General features: G+C 41.9%; 1 protein-coding gene across 4 annotated transcripts in view; it reads left to right on the top strand.

Moving 5' to 3' along the window:
* The window catches only part of kynu (kynureninase), a 297,370-nt gene that overhangs the window by 190,845 nt on the left and 79,230 nt on the right, over positions 1-27,295 (top strand). For all 4 annotated transcript variants that reach the window (XM_063048624.1, XM_063048626.1, XM_063048623.1 and 1 more), the window contains exon 8: positions 10,505-10,651. In XM_063048624.1, coding sequence (XP_062904694.1) covers positions 10,505-10,651 — 147 coding nt within the window. The remainder of the gene's footprint in view (positions 1-10,504; positions 10,652-27,295) is intronic.

Here is a 27,295-nt window from a genome sequence, read left to right as displayed (position 1 = left end):
CACCATCATCAAATTCCCTCTCATTGGTGAATACCGAAGAGAAGTATTCATTGAGGACCTCGCTCACTTCCACAGCCTCCAGGCACATCTTCCCATTTTTTTATCTCTAATCGGTCCTGTCTTTACTCCTGTCATCCTTTTGTTCTTCACATAACTGAGGAATGCCTTGGGATTTTCTTTTACCCTACTTGCCAAAGCCTTTTCATGACCCCTTCTTGCTCTTCTCAGTTCCTTCTTAAGCTTCTTTCTTTCTACCCTATATTCCTCAGTAGACCCATCTGATCTTTGCTTCCTAAACCTCATGTATGCTGCCTTCTTCCACCTGACTGTATTCTCCACCTCACTTGTCACCCATGGTTCCTTCACCCTACCATTCTTTAGCTTCCGCACCAGGACAAATTTATCCCTAACATCCTGCAAGAGATCCCTAAACATCGACCACATGTCCATAGTATATTTCCCTGCAAAAACATCATCCCAATTCACACCCGCATGTTCTAGCCTTATAGCCTCATAATTTGCCCTTCACCAATTAAAAATTTTCCTGTCCTCTCTGATTTTATCCTTTTCCATGATAATGCTAACATGGTCACTGTCCCCCAGATGCTCACCCACTGAGAGATCTGTGACCTGATCTGGTTCGTTACCTAATACTAGATCTAGTGTAGCATTCGCCCTAGTTGGCCTGTCAACATACTGTGACTGAAATCCATCCTGGACACACTTAACAAACTCTGCCCCATCTAAACCATTGGAACTAATCAGGTGCCAATCAATATTGGGGAAGTTAAAGTCACCCATGATAACAGCCCTGCTTTTTTTTGTACCTTTCCAAAATCTGCCTCCCAATCTGTTCCTCGGTATCTCTGCTGCTACCAGGGGGCCTATAGAATACTCCCAATAGAGTAACTGCTCCCTTCCTGTTCCTGACTTCTACCCATACTGACTCAAAAGAGGATCCTGCTACATTACCCACCTTTTCAGGGGTACTGTAATAGTACCCCTGACCAGTAATGCCACCCCTCCTCCCCTTCTTCCCCCCTCTCTATCCCTTTTAAAGCACTGAAATCCAAGAATATTGAGAATCCATTCCTGCCCTGGTGCCAGCCAAGTCTCTGTAATGGCCACTACATCATAATTCCATGTATGTATCCAAGCTCTCAGTTCATCACCTTTGTTCCTGATGCTTCTTGTATTGAAGTACACGCACTTTAGCCCTCCTACCTTCCTACCTTTACACCCTTTACTCTGTTTCCCTTTCCTCAAAGCCTCTCTATAGGTTAGATCTGGCTTTACTCCATATATTATACTTGCAGTTCTCTCATGACCATTATCCTCCTCCACCTCACTATCTGCTCTAACACTCTGGTTCGCCTGCTCCTGCAAATCTAGTTTAAACCCCCCACCCCCCGGAGCAGGACTAGCAAACTTTCCTGCAAGGATGTTAGTCCCCCTCCAGTTCAGGTGCAACCCGTCCCGTCGGAACAGGTCCCACCTTCCCTGGAAAAAGGCCCAATTGTCCAGAAACATGAAGCCCTCCCTCCTGCACCAACTCCTTAGCCACGTATTTTGCTGCATTATCTTCCTATTTCTAGCCCTACTGGCACGTGGCACGGGTATCAATCCTGAGATTGCAACCTTGGAGGTACTGTCCTTCAACTTTGCACCTAACTCCCTAAATTCTCGTTGCAGGACCTTCTCATTCTTCCTATCCACATCATTAGTCCTTACATGGATCACGACATCTGGCTGCTCACCCTCCCTCTTGAGAATACCGAGAACTCGATCCTTGATATCACGGACCCTGGTACCAGGGAGGCAACAGACCATCCCGGATTCTCAATCTCTTCCACAGAACCTCTTATCTGTCCCCCTAACTATCGAATCCCCTATCACTACTGCTCTCCTCTTTTCCCTCCTTCCTTTCTGAGCTGAAGGTCCAGTCTCGGTGCCAGAGATGCAACCACTGCAACTTGTCCAAGGAAGGGCATCCCCATCAACACTATCCAAAACAGTATACTTATTATTGATGGGAATGGCCACAGGGGTTGCCTTGAATTAGTCAGAACATTAAAGACAAAAGCAGGGAAGCCATGATTCAATGTTATGAAATATTGGTCACCCTCAGCTGGGTGCAAAACACAGAGGGTGCAAAGGATAAATGCCATGATGTCACCTGTGATGGAATGATTCAGTTATAGAACATAAAACATTCCAGCACAATACAGGCCCTTCAGCCCATAATGTTGTGCCAACCTTTTAACCTACTCTACAATCAATCTAACCCTTCCTTTCTGCATAGTCCTCCATTTTTCTATCATCCATGTGCCTATGTAAGAGTTTCTTAAATATCACTAATGTGTCTCTCTACCGAGCATTCCTCTCTATATAAAGAAATTAACTCTGACATCCCCCCATACTTCCCTCTAATCACTTTAAAATAATACCGTCTTGTATTAACCATTTCACTATCCACTCAATCTATGCTTCTTTTCATCTTGTACATTTTCCATCAAGTTACAAGGTGACATGTAAGGAGAGACTGAAAAAACTAGGTTTCTTTTCCCTGGAGAAGAGGAGGTTAGGAGAGGACATGATTCAGGTATATAACAAATTATGAAGGGAGCAGATAGAATAGATAGCAGAAAATTCTTCCTCTCATCATAGACGACTAAAAGTACAGGACATAAATTTTGCATATGGAGATTTGTAGGGGATTCAAGGTGTGCCTTTTTCACTGAAAGAGTTGTGAATACCTGGAATGCAGCACAAAAGGGAGTGTTGGAAGCAGAGTTGCTGACTGCACTTAGGAACAGTCTAAGCGGGCAATGGAGGCTACAGGCTGAGTGCTGGAAGATGGGTTAATATTGATGAGCATCCACTGGTTAGTTTGGGCATTGTGGCCAAATGGCTGGTTTCCACGCTGAATGACTCCATGAACGGAAAGTTAAACTGAATTCTTGCTTGCTGATCTCATTCTGTCAAAAAATTATATTGGAACACCTTTGTTATTGCAAATGATAAATACTGTAATATAATTCCAAAAGGGTTAGGACTAATGGGTTAATGTGGTTAAAGTTCACACATACATTCTTTCTCACTTACTTTCCTCCTGATGGTGTGTGCAATTGCATTAGCTACCTTGCTAAAATGAGTAGGCAGAAGGAACATTTTGTTTCTATTATTGGTTCAGCTCCTGCAAGTGAATTTGATAAAGGAAAATCTAAGGCTGTGATATATCTTTGAAGTATTCAATGAGTAACGGCAGTGCACTTTCTCTGTAACTGTAACACTTTATTCTGCATTCTGTTATTGTTTTCCCTTGCAATGAACAATGAAATTCAATGGACTTTTGCAATGAAATGATCTGTATGGATGGGATGAAATTTATGTTTATCACTGTACCTTGGTGTATATGAAAGTTATAAACCAATTTACCAATAAAAGAACACAGACAAACGGATGTGGGAGTTGTGAAGTTCACTCCCTGGGGGACCGCTTTGTCAAGCATCTCCACTCCATTCGCCAAAAGTAGAACTTCCTGGTGACCAAACATTTTAATTCTGATTCCCATTCTCATTCTGACATGTCAGTCCATGGCCTCCAGTTTTGCCAAGATGAGGCTAGTCTCAGGATGGAGGACCTCATCTGGGCAGCCTCCAACCTGCTGGCATGAATATCCATTTCTCCTTCCAGTAAAAAATAGTTCTCTCCCCCATCCCCCCTCTCTTCTTCTATTCGCCACTCTGGCGTCTTACCTCTTCTCACCTGCCTATCACCTACCCCTGGTTCCTCCTCTTCTTCTCTTTCTCCTGTGGTTCATTCTCCTCTCCTATCAGATTCCTTCTTCCTCAGCCCTTTACCTTTTCACCTATCACCTACCAGCTATCCTCTTTACCCTCCCCCCACATTTCTTATTCTGGCGTCTTCCCCCGTCCTTTCCAGTCCTGATGAAGGGTCTCAGCTTGAAATGTCGACTGTTTATTTATTCCCATTGATGCTGGCCTGATTTGCTGAGCTCCTCCAGCATTTTGTGTGTGTTGCTTCTTCACTCATTGTCCAGAAGAAAAGAAAGATGTTGTTTTAAAGGAGAACAGACAGGTTAAGTCTGGATCATAGAAGGACAAGTGATACAAATGAATAACAGAATTCAAATTTAAATGATGCTTAAAAGTGAAAGAAATGAGTGTATTTCACTCTCACCCTTGTCATACCATCTCCAAATCCACTGTCGACTGGTGGATATACCTTCCTCTGTTACTGAAGATACTCATACATAATTTATCACCTCCCATAGTGAGAGCCTCAACAGTTGCCTTATCTGTCCTCTATAGAGTGTCTTCCATAAATCAATGTGTCAACCCAACTGCATGAATTATGTTTTATCTTCTATGACTTTATTCACCCTATGACTTTATCTTCATTCTTCCCCACCAACCTGGTTCCCTACTTTATTGTGCATTTTTATCTCAAATCTTCATCCATTCATCTCTACCACCCATGAAACTCTTTCTCTTCATTTGTTTATTAGCCATTCCACAAGGCCATAAGATGTAGGGCAGAATTAGGCCATTCAGTCCATCAAGTCTACACCATTCCATCACATCTGATCCATTTCCCTCTCGGTTCCAATATCTGGACTTTTCACTGATTATCTTCATGACCTGACTAATTAAGAATCTATAAACCTCTGCCTTAAATGTTCCCAATGACTTGGCCTCCTCAGCCCCCTGTAGCAATGAATTCCACAGATTCCACAGGGACCGTGGCTTCACGAAGTTTCCTCTTACTCTCTGTGGCTCCAACCTTTCGTCTCCTAGTTATTCCAATTCTCTATCTTACTCTGAAATAAAATTCAGCCTCTGACGTACATTGGTCTTGGATGTTGATCTTGAGTTGCAGATGTGAAATTTCTTTGTTCACTGCTAAAACTTGCAAATTGACTTTGAGATAAAGCGAATGTGCTCAGTATTTCAGAGACAGTATGACAACTAAAAACATGGCATAATTGATAAAATGAGTAGCAAATTGCAAATAACAGATTTAGTGATGTATTTGATGAAGGCAAAAAACGCAAAACAATGATATGTTGTTAAAGCAACACACATCAAAGTTGCTGGTGAACGCAGCAGGCCAAGCAGCATCTGTAGGAAGAGGTGCAGTCGACGTTTCAGGACGAAGGGTCTCGGCCTGAAACGTCGACTGCACCTCTTCCTACAGATGCTGCTTGGCCTGCTGCATTCACCAGCAACTTTGATGTGTGTTGCTTGAATTTCCAGCATCTGCAGAATTCCTGTTGTTTGTGATACGTTGTTAAGTTGGTTTATTATTGTCACATGACCTGAGACAGTGAAGAACTTGGTTTTGCATGTCATCCATAAGAATCATTTCATCACATCAGTACATTGAGGTAGTGCAAGGAAAAGCAAATGTGAAATATAGAATAAAGTATTATGGTTACAGAGAAGCTTCAATCAACAGAGTGCTTGTACTGCCAGAGGAAAAAACACACTGGACCACTGTTACATCACCATCAAAAATGCCTACTGTGCTATTCCATGCCCGCACTTTGGAAAGTCTGATCACCTGGCTGCACTTCTACTCCCTGAGTATAGGCAGAGACTGAAGACTGCAGCACAAGTAGTGAGGACCAAGAGGATATGGACAAGGGAGGGAAGCACAGGAGTGCCTACAGGATTGCTTTGAATCAATGGACTGGAATGTATTCAGGGATTCATCTTCAAATCTGGATGAGTATGCTGCAGTTATTATCGACTTCATTAAAATTTGTGTGGGTAAGTGTGTTCCCACGGAAACTTGCTTGTATGTTGCCAAACTGAAAGCTGTGGATGAACCAGGAGGCTCATTGTCTGCTGAGGGCTAGATCTCTGGCATTTAAGTCTGATAGCCTAGGTCTATATAAGAAAACCAGGTATGACTTGCAGAGGGCTATTTCAAGAGTATAGAAACAACCGAGCAAGTTTCGGGGCAACATTGGATGCAGATCAACTCTGGCATGCTTTGCAGGACATTACTTCCTACAAAGTGAAACCCAATAGCATGAATGGCAGCAATGCTTCACTACCAGATGAACTCAACGCCTTCTGTGCCTGCTTTGAAGGGGAGAACATAACTACAGCTGTGAAGTTCCCTGCTGCACCTGGTGACCCTGTGATCTCAGTCTCAGAGGCCGATGTTAGGCTGTCTTTAAGGAGGGTAAACCCTTGCAAGGCAGCAGGCCCTGATGGATTACCTGGCAAGGTTCCGAAAACCTGTGCCAACCAACTATTGGGGGTATTCAAGGACATTTTCAACCTCATACTGCTATGGTCGGAAGTTCCCACCTGCTTCAAAAAGGCAACAATTATACCAGTGCCTAGGAAGAGTAGTGTGAGCTGCCTTAATGATTGTCACCCAGTAGCACTCACATCAATGGTGATGGAGTGATTTGAGAGGTTGGTCATGTCTAGAATGAACTCCTGCCTCAGCAAGGACCTGCACCCACTGCAGTTTGCCTATCGCCACAATAGATCAACGGCAGACGCAATCTCAGTGGGTCTTCACATGTTCTTGGTTCACCTGGACAACCTACAGTGCCTATAAAAAGTACTTACTCCCCTTGGAACTTTTCATGTGTTATTTTTTTACACCACTGAATAGCAGGCGATTTGATTTGGCTTTTATGACATTGTTCAACAGAAAAAGACTATTTCGTGTCAAATTAAAAACAGATCTCTAAAAAGTGATCTAAATAAATTACAAATAGAAAATAGAAAATAATTGATTGTATTGGTATTCACTCCCCCCCTCCTTTAATATGACACACTAAATCATCAGAGGTGCAGCCATTTGGTTCTGGAAGCCACATAATTAGTTAAATGAAGACTTGTTTTTGGAGACCTGTGTGCAGACAAGGTGGTTCAAATGACTGTAGTAAAAATACACCTGTATCTGGAACGTCCATCTGCTGATGAGTCAGCATCCTGGCAAAAACTACACCGTGAAGAATAAAGAACACTCCCAAGCAACTCCGTAAAAAGATTATTGAAAAGCACGAGTCAGGAGATGGAAACAAGAAAATTTCCAAGTCACTGAATATCCGCTGGTGTACAGTTAAGTTAATCATCAAGAAATGGAAAGAATATGGCACAGCTGTAAATCTGCCTAGAGCAGGCCGTCCTCATAAATGGAGTGACTGTGCAAGAAGGGGACTATTGAGGGAGGCCACCAAGAGTCCTGTGACAACTCTAGAGGAGTTACAAGCTTCAGGAGCTGAGATGAAAGAGAGTGTGTATGCAGCAACTATTGCTCAAGTGCTTTACCAATTGCATCTTCACAGGACAGTGGCAAAGGGAAAACCACTGTTGAAAAAACTCACATGAAATCTCGGCTACAGTTTGCTGGAAGGCATGTGGGAGACTCTGAAGTTAGCTGGAAGAAGGTTCTATGGTCTGATGAAACCAACATTGAGCATTTTGGCCATCAGACTAAACACTGTTTGGCATAAGCCAAACACAGCACAACATGAAAAACACACCAGCCCTCCCATGAAGCATGGTGGTGTCTGCATCATTTTCTGGAGGTATTTCCCTGCAGCAGACCCTGGAAGGCTTGTGAAGGTAAAGTGTAAAATGAATGCAGCAAAATACAGGGAAATCCTGGAGGAAAACCTGATGCAGTCTTCAAGAGAACTGTGACTTGGGAGAAGGTTTGTTTTCCAGCAAGAGAATGACCCTAAGCATAAAGCCAGAACTACACAGGTATGGCTTAAACACAACAAAGTTAATGTCCTGGAGTGGCCAAGTCAGAGTCCAGACCTCAATTCAATTGAGAATTTGGGGCTGGACATGTGAAGGGCTGTTCATTCGTGATCCCCATGCAATATGATAGAGCTTGATATGACAAAGCTGATGGAGACCTATCCACACACACTGAAGGCTGTAGTTGCTGCCAGAGGTGAATCTACTAAATACTGACTTGAAGGAGGTGAACACTTACATTAAATTATTTTGTGTTTTAGATCACTTTGTATAGATCTGTTTTTACTTGGACAGAACAGAGTGTTTTCTGTTGATCAGTGTAAAAAAAAGCCAAAAAAAACCAAAAAAAGCCACTGTGATTCAATGTTCTGAAGCATGAAAACTTCCGGGAGTGGGGGAATACTTCTTACAGGCATTGTATGCCAGGATGCTGTTCATTGACCATAGCTCAGCATTTTACACCATCATTCCCACAGTCCTGATCAAAAAGCTACAGATCCTGGGCCTCTGTACCTCCCTCTGCAATTGAAATCTCGACTTCCTAACTGGAAGACCAAAATTTGTACGAATTGATGATAATATCTCCTCCTCAGTGACGATCATCACTGACACACCTCAGGGGTATTTGCATCCCCCTATTAACCCCAGCCGAATAAAGGGACAATTTACAATGACCATCTAACTACTAACCAGTACATCTTTGAACTGTGGGAGGAAACCAGAGCACCTGGAGAAAACCCACGCATTCCGTGGAGAGGATGTACAGACTCCTTACAGATGATGTTTGAATTGAACTCCAAACTCCAACTCTCGAGCTGTAATAGCCAACAAAGAGGTCATGTAAGGGAGGCTGGTTTCATAATGTGCTGATCTGTGGATGAGCTATAGGCTATGCTGACGTGGCAGAAAAGAAGTACCTTGACGTGAATGCCGAGAGATCTCTAAAGGATAAGGTAGACAAGTAGATAAGGTATTTGAGAAAGTATATGCGATACTTCTGAAGGAGTAGCATCAGAGGCAGAGAGCTCATGCTAAAACTGTCTAAAACACTAATTACATCATAGCTTGGATACTAGGTACGTTTCCAGCCATTCTTTACTTCATGCATGCTGTGTCTTCTGGCTATTACAGTGTAGAATTCCACTGTGTGATTTATTGGAAATCAGATGATACAGATTACAAAAATTTTTCCAAGGCTGTAGAATTTTAGAAGAATGATTGGAAAGATAAAAATAGCAATGCTTTTAAGATGATGGAAAATTTAATTGAATTGTCAAAAAAATATGTGGAGACCACATGGAATTGATAAGAAAGATCCATTTTCCATAGCATGGAAGACAGTAACTTGAGGACAGGGATTTTGAATGGTATTAGAATTGCATTGAATAAAAGGGTCTTAATACCTACCCAGAGTGTGAAGTCTGAAAGTGTAGGAAAGGCAGAAATCTCGGGACACCTAGTAAGTGTTCAGATTGCACTTGAAGTGGTAAAGCTAACATCAAAATGGAACAAAAGCTGTGAAACATGATTGGACTAGAAAGCTTGATTGACATTGATGCACCACACAATTCCTTCTACACATTAAATATTCACAATTTTGTGAAACAGTTATAACTTTATTAAGGATTTGATGATCTGTAACCAATGCAGTAATGCCACCGATATCATTACTGATTGAGCATTATGTATCTCTTTAGTATTCAGCTGACTGGAAGGCTACAATTTTTAGCAGTTCACGCAGTGTGCTGGAGATGATCAGCAGGTCAGGCAGCATCTGTGAATAGGAATAAACAGACAACGTTTTGGGCTGGGGTCCTTCATAGACCTGATGAATGGTCCTAGCCGGAAAGATTTTCTGTTTATTTCCATCCATAGATGCTGCCTGACCTGCTGAGCTCCTCCAGCACATTGTGTGTATTGCTCTAGGTTTCCAGCATCTGCAATACCTTTTGTGTCTAATCTTCAGCAGTTGGGCTTTGAGTTTCTGAAAAATGGTTGCTGTTTTATACCCATATAAATTCTGTTCTATGCAGTCTTAGTTGATACATTACAAAGTAGTTAGATACCATCGTCAGAACCAATTCAAACAAGTGTTTAGTTCTTTCAGTTTTGATAATTACATTACATAAATTACATAATTACATGAACAATTATACATCAAATCTAATCATTTACTGTACATGGGCCACAAGTGCTTGGACTTGCCAAGGAACAACATTAAGGATGTTATTACCATAAACTTCAAATTCAGTTTTCAAGTTTCCTTTGGTACAACATGGATACAGATAATTAAATAATTGCCCGCTATTCTTGAGAGGAACAGTATGAAATATCTGCTGATGTATTCTTGGCAACATGAGCTCAGAATAAAGTTTTTTTTAACATGAGGTGTTAAGTACTTTTTAAAGATTGAAGTGAAAAGCAGTTTCTTTTATCTTGAAAATGTGTTATGTCAATGCAGCATAAATAGTAGCTATTAATGTAATTAGATCAAAGGAGATAAATATTTGATTTCAAGAACAAAATAATGATATTTAAAATCTCTGAACATTTTTTGAAAACCTGATTTTTTGCAAAACAATATTTCAAACTGTGTTGAAATCCAGTTTTACTGAAGGACAGAGCATTGACGCACACTGATTCAAAACATATTCTTCAATTAATATTCCCTGATTGTAGGAATTATAATTTCATTCATTACGCTTTGCATTTAAACAAAATCATGATCAACCATTTGCTTCCAGGGTGAAAAGACTCTGCAAACAGAGGATATTTTATCTACAATCGAAAAGGAAGGTGACAGTATTGCCGTGATTCTCCTCAGCGGAGTACAATATTACACTGGACAGCTTTTTGACATGCTTTCAATAACAAAAGGAGGGCATGCGAAGGTGAGTTGAACAGATCAACTGAGTTTGATGTTGCAATATTCACCAAGCTTGGCAGTTAGCTTGCGGACATTTAATCACCTGTCGAGGAGACATCCTCAGTGAGCAGTTGCTGCTGTTTCCCTCTGGGAGGGCTCGTGTTTATGTAGACTGCCCATTCACTTTAACTGGGGCACTGCAGAGGTTCTGGTGCAGGCAAACATGAAGCAGGCACGAGAATTTTTAGAAGTGTGGTTCTCTTCTAATAACTCCATAAACAAACATATCAAAATAGACGCCATCTACAAACCCCCAAGGGCCAAAGAAACATGAGCTAAAAGAACTCAATTGAATGGGTAGGCAATCAGGACCGAGGCAAGCAAATAGCAAAGGGTACTATATAAACACGAGCGTTCTCAGAGAGAAACACCAACAAATGCACACTGAGGATGTCACCTTCATTGGTGATGAAACGTTTGCAAGATAATTGCTAAGCTTGACAAACACCACACCATCTCAGCCCGAGATACCAATGTTCACCACCCATCCTAGATCGACAGAATATTGAAATTGAGATTCAGCAACGTCTGAAAGGATCTAATAAAGTTACGTTCTGGACAGATATTGAAATATCAGCAGGTATTAATATACAGCAAAATAGAAAGTAGGTAAAATGATCACAAGGGACATTACAGGCGGGCAGGTTGATTTCTGTTACAGAAGTCTAAAGGTACGTTTTTTGAAAAGCTACTGTAAATGGTATAAAATGACAGCTTCAAAGATCACTTGAGAATGTCAGAGAAAAAGTTTTCAGAAGAAGAAAGGAACATGGAAGTACTGAAGTAAGTCATTTAATAGGAACTTAGGTAAGTGTCAGTATTTACAGAACAACTTTCATGTCTTGAAGAAGGTAGGCAGCACTTTTCAAATGCCAATCTCATATTCTTGCTGTAAAATAACTGACAACATCAGAAAATCACTGGGGTTGGGAAAGAGCCACCCTTTTGGTTGGATCTCAAAGCCAACTGCTGTGCAAATCTTGCTCATTTTTACTATGCATTGAATATTGCAAGCTGCTCTAAATTAAAACATACAGGAGCAATCCCTTGTCAGTTGCTGGGTGACAAGCTGGCCACATCGCATCACAGTGTCACTCATTAATTTGTTCTGTACCCTACAATGTTTAATTTATGTACTTTATGCACAATTCATTTGTAGATTTTATTCTTACTTTCCTAAGTTAATGTGTGTTATATGTATGTTTATGTGTACTACTGTGCTTTACACCATGGTCCGGAGAAGTGTTTTATCATTTTGCTGTATACATGTATACAGTTAAATGACAATAAACTTAACTTGACTTGAAAGTACCTTCCTGCTATCTAAAATGCTGGCTTAGCGTGGAAGTTAGGTGATTGCAACTGGCAAATTTAAATGAGGCCCCAGTTTACAAATACAGCTCAAAACAAAACGATCGAGTCACAAGGGAGGCAACAGTGGCAAGTCACTGGGTACTTGCTTCAAGAAGGCTCCTAAGCTCAGTCCCATAGTTACAGAAAATTCAGAACATAATGTTGGGATTTCAATTATCTCCCTTGTCCATTACATTATTTTGACTTCTTTCCAGATGGTTACCTAGAGAACAAGAAACATTTTAGTTACTTAAGGATCCAGCATTCACTACAGGAAGAGTAATTTCATTTAATCTGACAGGACAGAAGCTGCGAGTCATATGAAAATTGCATAAGCTTCAACCTAATCTATTGTCACAATGGGATTGTCACCTTGCAGCTATGTAAGTTGTAGCTCAGTTGCTGCTGCTCTCAGTTCTGCAATACAAGTTTCTAATTTCAATTTGTATTCCAGCTCTAGGCACATGATTTAGGTCAATGTTCTGATACAGGTTTGAGAGGGCACCCGTACTTTTTCCCTTCACTTCTGCAGCTTTTATGTTATTTAGCTGTATAGATACTGGGAATCTGAAATCAAAAAGGAATTCAAAGTTCAAAAGTTCAAAATAAATTTTATTATCAAAGTACAATGTGTTGGTCTGTGGCCAAGTGGTTAAGGTGCTCGTCTAGTGATCTGAAGGTCGCTAGTTCGAGGCTCGGCTGAAGCAGCATGTGTGTCTTTGAGCAAGGCACTTAACCACACATTGCTCTATGACGACACTGGTGCCAAGCTGTATGGGTCCTAATGCCCTTCCCTTGGACAACATCGGTGGCATGGAGAGGGCAGACCTGCAGCATGGGCAACTGCCGGTCTTCCATAGAACCTTGCCCAGGTCTGAGCCCAGGAAACTTTCCAAGATGCAAATCCATGGTCTCATGAGACTAACGGATGCCGAAAAAGATCAAAGTACATATATATCACTATATATAACCCTAAGATTCATTTTCATGCAGGCATACTCAGCAAAACTATTGAATAGTAACTATAACAGAATCAATGAAAGATCAACCAGAGTGCAGAAGACAACAAACTGTGCAAATGCAAATATAAATAAATAGCAATAAATAATTGGAACATGAGATAACAAGATAAAGAGTCCTTAAACTGAGACCATTAGTTGTGAGAACTTCTCAATGGATGGGTGAGTGTAGTTATCCCCTTTTGTTCAATAGCCTGATGGTTGTGGAGTGGTAACTGTTCTTGAAACTGATGGTTTGACTCCTGAGGCACCTGTACCTTCTACCTGATGGCAGCAGTGAGAGAAGATCATGACCTGGGTGGTGGGTGGGGAGCCGTGATGATGAGGGCTTTACCTGTGATGTACTGGGCTGAATCTAATACCTTTTGTGGGATTTTCAGTTCAAAGGCATTGGTGTTTCCATATGAGGCTGAGATGCAGCCAGTCAATACACTCTCCAATGCACATCAATAGAAGTTCATGAGATTTTTAGATGACATGCTGAATCTCCACAGACTCCTAAGGAAGTCGAGGGGATTCCGTGCTTTCTTTGTTTACGTGCTGGGTCCAGGACAGATCCTCTGAAATAGTAACACCCAGGAATTTAAAGTTCCTGACCCTCTCCACCTCTGATCCTCTCAGCCACTATTGTTTTGGAGACATTTTATGTCAGGTCTGTTAGAATATGCCCTGGTAATGTATAGGTGATAATTTTTCCCACTCAAGCCTGCTGGAATAATGGCGTATTTGACGGTTTAGCTGCTGATCAATTTAATTGGTTTTTTCTCCCTTGGCATTACAAAGAAACAGATGTTCTTTTGTTTTCATTGCAGACAATGTGGCAGACTCATTCATCAGTTTTCGATTCTTCCCTTGTTTCAGATAATTTCCAATATTCTCATCTATCCTCATCCGATATTTTATCAGTTACATTTTGCTTATTTGTCTATTTAGGGTATCTGTTGTCTTCACAAGATATCAGCAATCCCTTATCTCCTTTTTGCTAACTACTTTCTTTCAACCTGCAGGGTAAAATATGTCAGCGTTTTCACTGTTTGTTTCTTCCCAACATGCCATTTGGCTGTTCTTCCCATTTTGTGGTTGCAAGATTCCATATAACCATATAACAATTACAGCATAGAAATAGGCTATCTCGGCCCTTCTAGTCCGTGCCGAACTCTTACCCTATCCTAGTCCCACCGACCTGCACTCAGCCCATAACCCTCCATTCCTTTCCTGTCCATATATCTATCCAATTTAACTTTAAATGACAACATAGAACCTGCTTCAGCCACTTCTGCTGGAAGCTCATTCCACACAGCTACCACTCTCTGAGTAAAGAAGTTCCCCCTCATGTTACCCCTAAACTTTTGTCCTCTAACTCTCAACCCATGTCCTCTTGTTTGAATCTTCCCCACTCTCAATGGAAAAAGTCTAACCACGTCAACTCTATCAATCCCCCTCATAATTTTAAACAGCTCTATCAAGTCCCCCCTCAACCTTCTACGCTCCAAAGAATAAAGACCTAACTTGTTCAACCTTTCTCTGTAACTTAGGAGATGAAACCCAGGTAACATTTTAGTAAACCTCCTCTGCACTCTCTCAATTTTATTGACATCTTTCCTATAATTCGGTGACCAGAACTGTACACAATACCCCAGATTTGGCCTTACCAATGCGTTATACAAATTCAACATTACATCCTAACTCCTATACTCAATGCTCTGATTAATAAAGGCTAGCAAACCAAAAGCTTTCTTCACCACCCTATCCACATGAGATTCCATCTTCAGGGAACTATGCACCATTATTCCTAGATCCCTCTGTTCTACAGCATTCGTTAATGCCCTAACATTTACTGTGTATGTCCTATTTTGATTAGTTCTACCAAAATGTAGCATCTCATATTTTTCTGCATTAAACTCCATCTGCCATCTTTCAGCCCACTCTTCTAACTGGCCTAAATCTCTCTGCAAATTTTGAAAACCTACCTCATCATCTACAACACCACCTATCTTAGTATCATCTGCATACTTACTAATCCAATTTACCACCTCATCATCCAGATCATTAATATATTTTATAAACAACATTGGACCCAGTACAGATCCCTGAGGCACACCACTACACACTGTCCTCCAATCTGACACACAGTTATCCATCACTACTCTGGCATCGCCCATCTAGCCACTGCTGAATCTATTTTACCACAAACATTTGTACTTCCATATTAATGCCTAATGATTGAACTTTCCTAACTAACCTTCTGTGTGGAACCTTGTCAAAGGCCTAACCAAAGTCCATATAGATAACATCCACCGCTTTACCCTCGTCAACTTTCTTAGTAAACTCATCAAAAAATTCAATAACATTTGTCAAAATTACCTTCCACGCACAAATCCATGTTGACTGTTCCTAATCAGACCCTGTCTATCCAGATAATTATATATATATATATATATATATACCATCTCTAAGAATACATTCTATCAATTTACCCACCACTGACGTCAAACTCACAGGCTGATAATTGCCAGGTTTACTCTTAGAACCCTTTTTAAACAGGAACCACATGAGCAATACACCAATCCTCCAGCACCATCCCCGTATCTAATGACATCTGAAATATTTCTGTCAGAGCCCCTGCTATTTCTACACTAACTTCCCTCAAGGTCCTAGGGAATATCTTGTCTGGACCCGGAGACTTTTATATTCCTGAGAAGTGCCAGTACTTCCTCTTCTATCATTGTCATACTTTACATAACTACCCTACTTGTTCCCTTTACCTTACACAATTCAATATCCTTCTCCTTAGTGAATACCAAAGAAAATAAATTGTTCAAAATCTCCCCATCTCTTTTGGCTCCGCACATAGCCATTCACTTTGATTCTCCAAGGTACCAATTTTATCCCTCACTATCCTTTTGCCACTAACATAACTGTAGAAACCCTTTGCATCTATTTTCACCTTACTTGCCAAAGCAGCCTCATATCTTCTTTTAGCTTTTCTAATTTCTTTCTTAAGATACTTTTTACATTCTTCGTATTCCTCGAGTACCTCATTAACTCCAAGCTGCCTATATTTATTGAAGATCCCTCTCTTTTTCCGAATCAAGTTTCTAATATCTCTTGAAAACCATTGGTCTCTCGAACTTTTAACCTTTCCTTTCAACCTAACAGGAACATAAAGATTTTGAACCCTCAAAATTTCACCTTTAAATGACCTCCATTTCTCTGTTACATCCTTCCCATAAAACAAATTTTCCCAATCCACTCCTTCTAAATCCTTCCGCATCTCCTCAAAGTTAGCCTTTCTCCAATCAAGAATCTCAATCCTCGGTCCAGTCCTATCCTTCTCCATAATTACACTGAAACTAATTGTATTGTGATCACTGGACCTGAATGCTCCCCAACACAAACCTCCGTCACCTGCCCTGTCTCATTCCCTAACAGCAGATCCAACACTGCCCCTTCTCTAGTTGGTACTTCTATGTATTGCTGCAAGAAACTATCCTGCACACATTTTACAAACTCCAAACCATCCAGCCCTTTTACAGAATGGGCTTCCCAGTCTATGTGTGGAAAATTAAAATCTCCCACAATCACAACCTTGTGCTTACTACGAATATCTGCTATCTCCTTACAAATTTGCTCCTCCAGTTCTCAGTCCCCATTAGGTGGTCTATAATACACCCCTATAAGCGTCACAACACCTTTCCTATTCCTCAATTCCACCCAAATAGCTTCCCTAGATGAGTCCATTAATATACCCTGCCAGAGCACCGCTGTTATATTGTCTCTGACAAGCAATGCAATACCTCTCCCTCTTGCCCCTCCTATTCTATCATACCTGAAGCAATGAAATCCTGGAATATTTAGTTGCCAATCACACCCCTCCTGCAACCACATTTCACTAATAGCTACCACATCATATTTCCAGGTATCAATCCATGCTCTAAGCTCATCCACCTTTCTTACAATGCTCCTAGCATTAAAATAGATGCATTTAAGAAACTCCCCACCTCCCACTCTCTGTTTATCCTTAATTAACCAAACAACTTTGTTATCTTTTTCTTCCTTTTCCCGTACATCAACCTCCCCTCCCCTAGTCTCCTTAATTTGATTCCCTCCCTCCAACCATTCCAGTATAAAGTCACCTCAGCAACCCTCGCAAATCTCCCCGCTAAGATATTGGTTCCCCTAGGATTCAAGTGCAACCCGTCCCCTTTGTACAGGTCACCCCTGTCCCAATAGTGGTCCCAATGATCCAAAAACCCAAATCCCTGCTCCTTGCTCCAATCTCTCATCCACGCATTTATCCTACATCTCATTGCATTCCTATTCTCACTGTCGCGTAGCACAGGCAGTAATCCCGAGATTACTACCTTTCATGTCCTTTTTCTCAACTCCCTTCCTAACTCCCTATATTCTTCTTTCAGGACCTCTCCCCTTTTCCAACCTATGTGATTGGTACCTATATGTACCACGACCTCTTCAAGATCTCTTGGATGCAATCAGAAACATCCCGGACCCTGGCACCAGGGAGGAAAACTACCATCCCGGTATCCTGACTTCATCCACAGAATCGCCTATCTGACCCCCTAACTATTGAGTCCCCTATTACTACTGCCCTCCTCTTCCATTCCCTATCCTTCTTAGCTACAGGGCCGGACAGTGTAGCTTCCCCCAGGTATGCTGTCCCCCCTCAACAGTACTCAAACAGGGGTACTTATTGTCAAGGGGAACAGCCACAGCCACTGGGGTACTCTCTATTACCTGATTCTTCCTATTCCGCTTCCTAACCTTGACCCACTTGTCTGCCACCCGTGGCCCTGGTGTGACCACCTTCCTGTAACTTCTCTCTATCAACTCCTCACTCTCCCTGATAAGACAAAGGTTATCAAGCTGCAGCTCCAGTTTCCTAACGTGGTCTCTTAGGAGCTGCATCTCGATGCACCTTGCGCAGATGCAGACATCCCACCTCTCCCGGAAGTTCCGGGAGTCTCCCGCATATTAATAGTGGCTCCCTGATGTCCGTAAATTATATACAATATCACGGAAATCAGTTTTTTTGAGAGCGAGCGAGCGAGGGAAAGCAAGCGAGAGAGCGAGAGAGGAAGCGAGAGCACGAGAGAGCGTGCGAGCGACTACGAGAGGGAGAGAGAGTGAGTGAGCGAGAGCGTGCCATGGCAGAGTGTTCCAAAAAAAAGAAACTATAAAATGTACGTCACCCCAGACTACACTAAAGTGTACCCCTCCTTAATCAAAAATAATGACAGTGTTGTTCGCTGCACTGTTTGCAACAGTGACTTTTCTATAGCCCATGGTGGGGTAAGACTGTAAAAGACATGTTGAGGTGAGTTTAACAGGTGTCATTCGTTCATTAGCATAGCTAACGTTATTTAAACTAGCTAGCTCGCTGCTAAGGAGCTACTCTATTGCAGACATCCCAGCTCTCCCAGAAGTCTCCTGCAAATTGATGATGCTACCTCCCTGAAATCAGTTTTTGCAGGGTGGGATGTCTGCAGATGTGGAAGTCCGGGAGGCTGGGAGACTCCACTACCTCCCACATCCGGCACTGAGAACAACAGGTTGCCCTCACACTTATACTTCCCCTCTCTTCAAATAACAGTGGAAAAAAAATGAATAACCAAACCCTCTTCACCTCGCCGGTTTCTGCCTAAGCCCGTAAGGCTTCACTCTTCTCCTGGCTCACTCCGCACCCCGCAAACTCCATCTTCTATAAAATCATTGGACATTCTCTTGACATTAGGAGAACAATTAACCCATTTAGTTAGTGTTGATTGAAAAAGAGCCTCCCAATTTAATCTTATTTACCAGCACCAGGTCTATGAGCTGTAGATAAGGGCTTTTTACATACATATTCATGCACTGTTTGATGAGTGTTTCTCCCATTTCCCTCCTTTCAGGCACTGAGTTCCGGTTGTGATCCACTTTCTTAGTAAAATTAATTCTTATTCTGCACATAATCCTTTGATTTTGAATCAAAGCTTACTGCATTCTGACCTCTCTGATAAATAAAGCATTACATTCCATTTACTTTAGCTAATTTCATATCAAGTCAAGTCATATGGCAAGTTTCCCATAATCATACGGCATATATCTCAAATAAGTCTGGTTGCAGACTCATTGTTTTCAAAGAAAGTTATCATAGCTTTTCTAATTCTTCCATGGACAAGGGAGCAAGCACTTTAGGGAAAGAAGGAAATGAAACTGATGAAGGCAGATAGGACTAGATGTGCAAAAACATGGCATAGGTGAAGTGGGTGGATGGATTTAATTATTTTCTATACAAAACTCTGAGATACTATTTTTTTTTAAAGTCCTGGAAAAACATTTGTTAGTCTCTACACTCTCTGTCTTGCAATCACATCTACCAAAAGCAGAACTTCCCGGTGTCCAAGCACTTTAGTTCCGATTCCCATTCCCATTCTGACATGTCAGTCCATGGCCTCCTCGTGTGCCGTGATGAGGCTACCCTCAGGGTAGAGGAGCAACACTTTATATAAAAAAAATTGTCCCTCCCCCTCTCCTCTTCTATTCTGCAATCTGTCCCATTACCTCTTCTTAACCGCCTGTCACCACCCCCTTCATCCACTCCTCCTTCCCGTTCTCCTATAATCCACTCTCCTCTTCTGGGCCTGGCTTCATTTATCACCTCCTAGCTATCCTCTTACCCCTCTGCCTGTCCTTTTATTTTGGTGTCTTCCCCCTCCCTTTCCAGTCCTGAAGAAGAATCATGGCCCAAAATATTGACTTTTTATTCAACAGTTAATGTCTGTCCTGCTGAGTTCCTCCAGCATTTTGAATGTGTTGCTTTGGATTTCTAGCACCTGCAGAATTTTACCTTTCCTCTAAGGTGGAGACTAGAACAAAATGTTGTACCCATATTGTGGTCCTACTAGTGTCATCTCCATGCTCTTATGTCTTGGGTAATGAAGGAAAGTATTTTTCATGCCACTATAATCCCTATATTGGTATCTCCATTGATTCTGTATCTGATCAACTTAACATTTAGGACCTCACCAAAAGACTTGTTAAAGTTCATACAAATTACATATATATATATATGATGTTTTCCCAATTGACTCTCAATTTCTTAAATACTTCAAACAAGTTGCTTAGACATAGTCATCCTTCCACAAATCCATGCTGTTCTGATTGAACTGTATCTTGTAAAACTAATGTTTATACAATTGCTTAGAATTGATTCCAATAATTTCCCCACCATTGCAGTTAAACTAATTGGTCTGTAATTAATTGGTTTATATTTTCCTCTCTTTTAAGCCAGTGGTATAAGGCCAGCAGTTCTCTCCTCCACTGAAATCTCTCCTGTAGCCAAGTGGGATTGAAAATCATATTTCGAGTCTCTGCAGTTTTCTTTCTTGCGTCTTTTAACAGCCTGTGTTATATTTCATCTGGAGGAACAAATAATCCTGATGCAGGGTCTTGGCCCATTACAACAACAATTACTTTCGTTCCACCGATTCCACTTGCTCTGCTGAGTTCCTCCAGTATATTTTCTGTTGCTCCGTATTCCAGGGTCTATAGTCTCTTGCATCTTTACCTTTCAAATAGGTTTCATCACCTATCTATTTTCAAAGATGCTTAGCTCCTTAATACGTCCTCTTTTATGATGTAAAAATCTTAATTATTTATCTTCATTAAGATTAGCATCATTGCCCTCTTTAGTGAAGACAGTCAAAAGCTATTCACAATGAAACTTATCCTCATTCTCTGCCTCTATACTCATTTTATTTTTTTGGTCCTTCTTTCCCTAGTTGTCCACTTGATCTTTATGAACTTATAAAATGACTTGGATTTTCTTCCTAATGAAAGGTCTCGGCCCAAAATATTGACTGTTTTACTCTTTAGCATAGATGCTGCCTGGCCTTTTGAGTTCCTCCAGCATTTTGTGTGTGTTGCTTTGAATTTCCAGGATCTGCAGATTTTCTTGTGTTCGGATTTTCTTTGATTTTATATGCCATTGTTTTTTCATACCTTGACTTTACTTACTGCCTGTTACTTACTGGCATTAAGAGCAACAATTAAGGTTCTCCATCTCAGTCTGTCCATACCATCGCATACAGATGTAGAAGGATTCTTCATTGCTGTTTCCACAACAACTGCTTTTTTTTTGACCAGTCGGGCTTTTAGCCCTGAGCTGAACCCCACAAACCTTTGCCCTTTGACCTGTTCGGCATGGAATGACCCTACTAAGAGCCAAAGCACAAGGCCCTGACTCCAGCCTACATAGCTTTCCTGATCATTGAGGCGTGCAAGCCTGCAAACCCTACAACATGGTTGTGGTCGCCTTGGAGGATATCTTGACTTTGCATCTCCATTTTATGATTTCAAAGACTCTATCACAACTTAATATCCAGAATCGTTCTACCTTTTCCATTGCAGTCAGGAGAGGAATGGATTATGCTCCATTTACCTGGAGAAGTGCAACCTCAATGATTCAACAGTCTAAATCAGGGGTGCTCGGCCATTTTTATACCATTTACCGAGGGGTCCATGAGCCCCAGATTCCTTCTCTCCACGACAGGTACAGCCAGCACACCTTTGTGATGTGAGAGATAACTGGAGCAAAAACACACACAGTCACAGAGAAAATATGCCAATTCCACACAGGTGAAGTCTGGATCAAATCCAGATGCCAAGAACACCAACTGCTTTGCCACAGGGCTGCCCTTTACCAAGGTTTACTTAACTATCTATCAATCAAACCACTTAAATCATATTGAAGGCCAGCAGAAACACTACCTTTTGTAATTCCTTCTAATACATACTGAGTGGCGGGGGTGGAGATGCGTCTCTACCAAAGGACGTGTAAGGCACTTCTTCCCTCCACTGGCCTGCAGGTCACCCTTGGGCCAGATGTAGCACCTGCTTAGCCCCCTGATCAGGGTCACATGATGCCATGGGAGCAGGTGGTGGATGGTCTCGTATGAGCAGCTGGTGCATATCACAAGTCCTGGTTATGCGACCACTGACACCAGGCAGACAATTTCTGAAGAGCATTGATAATGGCTGGGGTCACCCGTCTTGTAACGACACTGCCCAGAAGAAGGGAATGGCAAACCAGTTCTGCAGAAAAATTTGCCAGGAACAATCATGGACAGGAGAGCATGATTCCCCCATGTCCTATGACACAATACATAATAATGATGATCATGATGTAATACATACACCCTTCTATCAGTATTACCTCACCATCAATATCCTGGGGTCCCACCTTAGTAGAACTAGCTTCCCCACAAAACCTGAAATGCTGGACCTGACTTAAACAGTTGAATTATGACAAAAATGTCTAGTTAGTGGATAAAGACAATATTCAGTGTGTGCATGCATTATCTATATTGTTTAGGTTTCAGAGTAAGCTCTGCAAAGTTTTAAATCATTCCAATAAGGTGGAAATGTTATCTGTGAATGCAAAATTTTTGTGATGAAAGTCTGACATTTTTTTTTAAAAAGCAGCAAAAACTGAGCTGACATCTGTTTGGGTAAGTTCAGATATCGTATATTCTACATTTCAACCAATGCTTCTTTCTGGCACGAATTGTAAAATATTCCAAGTGATATTCTGTGGTGGATGAAGGGTGTATGGAGGGCTATGGTCTGTATGTGGGTAGATGGGACTAGGTAGAAAAACACAGAAGAGTTTAGCACAGAAGAGATGGGCCGAAGGGCCTGTTACTGTGCTATAGTACTCTGACTCAACATTCCCTGAAAATGGCATTAGTAACCACAGAACTGTATTCTTTGATTTTCTTTGGTCGGGGGGGAGGGGGTGATTTTGACGGGTGGGGAGTCAAAAATAAATTACATTTATAAAACCCATGAAGACAGCGGTAAGAGGCTAAGGATTTCCAGTGAGAAGACATTTTATTTCTAGGAGTAGGAGAGAGGCCAGACTGCGCAGGCACGTGACGTCAGCCAGTTGAGCGCGAACAGCTTAAAAAGAGGAAGGAAGTCGCAGACTTTTTCTCTTCGGATCAAGAAGACAGCGGTAAGAGGCTAAGGATTTCCAGCGAGAAGACATTTTATTTCTTGAAGTAGGAGAGAGGCCAGACTGCGCAGGTGCGTGATGTCAGCCAGTTGAGTGTGAACACTTTAAAAAGAAAACCGTCATATCCAGCGGGCAGCATCAGAGCGGGCTACAGAGTGAGAGGGTGCAGAGTGAAAGGGCTTTGGCTCAACAGGCTTCGGCAGAGACAGGGAAGAGGCTTCCTGCGACCGTTGAGTCTCATAGTAACGGAGTGAGTTACAGTTTTTTGGTATTTGGTATTTAGTACAAACAGTAGCATTAGAGGTATGCATCTAGGATTAGTGTTGTGCTTGGAGTGCCAGATGTGGGGACCCTAGGAGACTCCCAGCCTCCCCAAGGATTATATCTGCACCAGGTGCACTGAGATGAGGCTCCTGAAGGACCGTCTTAAGGAGCTGGAGATGGAAATTGATGACCTTCGGCTAATTAGGGAAAGTGAGGAGGTGATAGATACTACCTATAGAGAGGTAGTATCCCCTGTGACTGTCCCCCTTAGAAATCGATATATCGTTTTGGATACTGTTGAAGAGGCAGACCTGACAGAGGGGGACCACAGTGAACGAGACTCTGGCATTCTGCCCAGTGCCGAAATCAAGAGAGCAAGAAGAAATGCAGTCGTTATAGGGGATTCCATCGTAAGGGGGACGGACAAGAGATTCTGCGGGCCGGACAAGGATACCCAGATGGTGTGTTGCCTCCCTGGTGCCAAGGTACGGGATGTCTCAGATCGAGTCCAGAGTATTCTGAGGAGAGAGGGCGAGCAGCCGGAAGTCTTGGTACATGTTGGTACCAATGATATAGACAGAAAAAGAGAGGAGGTCCTGAAGAAAGATTACTGGGAGCTAGGAAGAAAATTGAAAAGCCGGACCTCCAGAGTAATAATATCAGGGTTGCTGCCTGAGCTGCACGCTAATGATGGTAAGAATAGCAGAATTAAGCAGATGAATGTGTGGCTAAGTAACTGCTGCAGGGGGCAAGGCTTCAAATTCTTGACTCATTGGGATCTTTTTTGGGGAAGGTATGACTTATACAAAAAAGATGGATTACACCTGAACTCAAAAGGTACTAATATCCTGGCGGGATTGTTTAATATAGCTGTTAGGGAGGGTTTAAACTAAGTTGGCAAGGGGAAGGAAACCAAGGTGTTAGGGTCGAGGAAGAGGAAAATAGAAATAAGTCAAAAATACTGTGCAGCAAAGATGGCAAGAAGGACAAGCCGGTGAATATACAGGATAATTTGCTGCAAAATAGAAATATAGCAAAATCGGCAACAGATACTGATCTAAATGTACTGTACTTAAATGCACGCAGCATTAGAAATAAAGTGGATGACCTTGCTGCACAGCTGCAGGTTAAAAGATATGACATTGTGGCCATCACTGAGTCATGGCTAAATGATGGATGTGATTGGGAGCTGAATATCCAAGGATACACAGTGTATAGGAAAGATAGGAAGGTAGATAAAGGGGGTAGCGTGGCCCTGATGGTAAGTAACGATATCAAATCAATAGAAAGAAGGGACATAGGATCAGAAGAGGTAGAATCCTTATGGGTAGAATTAAGAAATTTATTTAACGGATATTAAGAAATATTTAACGGATACGATATCATTTTCACCGGAGAGCTGAGCACGTGTGGCGCACTGCCATCTTCTCCTCCCGATTCTATCCATAAACAAAATTAGCTACCTCTTATAGGAAACAATATAGCAGTCAGATTCAAAGACTTCTTGAAGTCAATTGCTTTATTATTGTCATATGTATACCAAGGTACACTGAAACACTTCGTTTTTTCATGCCATCCATACAGGTTATTTTATTCCAACGGTGTACTGAGGTAGTGCAAAGGAAAGCAATTACAGAATGTAGTACAGGTTTCCCCTGCCATCCGAAGGTAGAGCATTCCTATGAAACGGTTCATAAGCTGAAATGTCGTAAAGCAAAGAAGCAATTACCATTTATTTATATGGGAAAATTTTGTGAGTGTTCGCAGACCCAAAAATAACCTACCAAATCATGCCAAATAACACATAAAACCTAAAATAACAGTAGCATATAGTAAAAGCAGGAATGATATGATAAATACACAGTCTATATAAAGTAGAAATACTTTTCCACATTCATTGCTGCACTGTTCTCCGTAGCGAAAATCTCACGCAAGTGCCGTTGGCAGAAAATCTCATGCAAACGTGTTGGCAAAAACACTCTCTCCAGTAACCTTTAAGCTATGAAGCTGCCAAATCATACGAAATAACACGTAAAAATACACAGCCTATATAAAGTAGAAATTGTGTATGTACAGTGTAGTATCACTTACCGGAATTGGGGCAGCGCTGAGCACACCATTGGTGTGTTAGGCTGAGTTGTCGCAGGTTGGGGTGGTGCAGTGGCCCCCACCCTCCAGGCCACTGACCGATACATTGCCGCAAAGCAGGCAGGGGTCAAGTGGTAGCCAGGAGGCACACAGCACGTCTTTAAGAGAAAAGCCGAAATAAACATGCTAATTAATTAGGTGCCGCCTGGCACGTAATTGTTGGTCCAGATCAGTGCTGATTGCGTCGCCTCTGATCTGGGCCGACAATTACGTGTCGGGCGGCACCTAATTAATTAGCATGTTTATTTCGGCTTTTTTCTTAAAGATGAGCTGTGTGCCCCCCGGCTACCGATGCATTCTCCGTGAATCGGTATCTGTCCGCGGCCTGGGTGTAGGGGTGGTGGGACACTGGGGTGTCATCTCATTGTCTGTTTCCATTAGAGCTGGCAGCTCATCTTCTCCTATGTCTGTCTACCTCGATGTCGAAGGTCGAGGTTCATCGTCTGCTGTGGCTGATGTGGAAGGCTTGCTTGACTGCTGAGCCTCGCGCATTTTTCTGTCATACAGTTCTTTGTAAGGACTCAAACCATCTTGCAAGTATCCCCTAAACCGACGTACCCTTTCAAAATTAAAGTCGTACTTTATCATTGCAGCGAAAATCTGACACAGTTGCTTTACGTTCAGTTCGCTACTGCATTCGGTTTCAATTGTTATCCTTTCCTCTTCCAATTGCATCAGCTCTTCATCTATCAGTTCTTGGTCATGTGATGCCAAAACCTCTTCAACATCATCTTCGTCAGCTTCCACAAGCCAAACTCACTTGGTCCTTACTTCGTTCACCACAATCAAAACGCTTAATTATGTCTAGTTTTACACTAAATGTAACACCCTTATGAGCTCTTTCAGGCTTTTCCAATACCTTAGAACTCATCTTGCAAACGGCTGCTCACAGGCATGTGTTTAAGCAGTGCCAGTGGGAATACCGTTCCAAATGCGGGGGAGAGCGGCTGCTCGGGGCGCGCGTGGCTTTTTTTCGCACGCTGATTTTATCACGCGCTGTTTTTTTTCGTAACAGTGAAAACACCTTCTGAAAGCAAAAATAGGGTACTAATGTAGGTCTTTTGTAACAGTGAGGTTTCGTAACGCAAACATTCGAAAAGCGGGGGACAGCTGTATAAAGATCTTCTTTAGGCCATGTATCTGTAGGAGTCTTTTCATTGAATCTGTCCTATTTCTTTGTCCTACTGCAAATACCTGAAAGAGAATGAACCTCAAGGTAGTATATGGTGACACATACATACTTAGGATAATAAATTTACTTTAAACATTTAAAGTGTTTCAGAAACAATACAGTGCAAGCAAACAGTAAGGCACAAGGTAGAATATGAGGTCAATAATCCATCTTACCTGACTAGAGGGCCATTCATTGGTCTTACAACAGTAGAATAAAAGCTTTCCTTGAGCTTGGTGGTACCTGCTTTAAGTGTTTTGTATCTTCTACCCCGTGGGAGGGAATAGAAGACAAAATGTCGGGGGAATTTCATTACGTTGGCTGCTTTACGAAGGCACTGAGAACTGAGAAGTGCAGACAGTCCATAGAGGGGAGGCCAGTTTCCATGATGCGCTGAGCTGTCCACAACGGTCTGAAATTCCCTGTGGTCATGGGCAGAGTATTTGCCATCTTAAGCCATGCTGTATCTGGAGAGATTGCTTTCTAAGGTACATTGATAAAACTTGGTAAGCGGCTGGCAGGGATAAAATACTTCAACTTTCTGAAGAAGTAGAGGCACTAGTGCCTCTGAAAACACAGATCTTGATAACAAGAATAAATGAAGAGAGAACATTTTCACATTGTCAATATCTATATCCA

This window comes from Mobula hypostoma, chromosome 5, assembly GCF_963921235.1.
Source record: "Mobula hypostoma chromosome 5, sMobHyp1.1, whole genome shotgun sequence".
Taxonomy (NCBI): domain Eukaryota; kingdom Metazoa; phylum Chordata; class Chondrichthyes; order Myliobatiformes; family Myliobatidae; genus Mobula; species Mobula hypostoma.
Note: the sequence above shows the minus strand (reverse complement) of the source record. Positions and strands in the feature narration are given on the sequence as shown.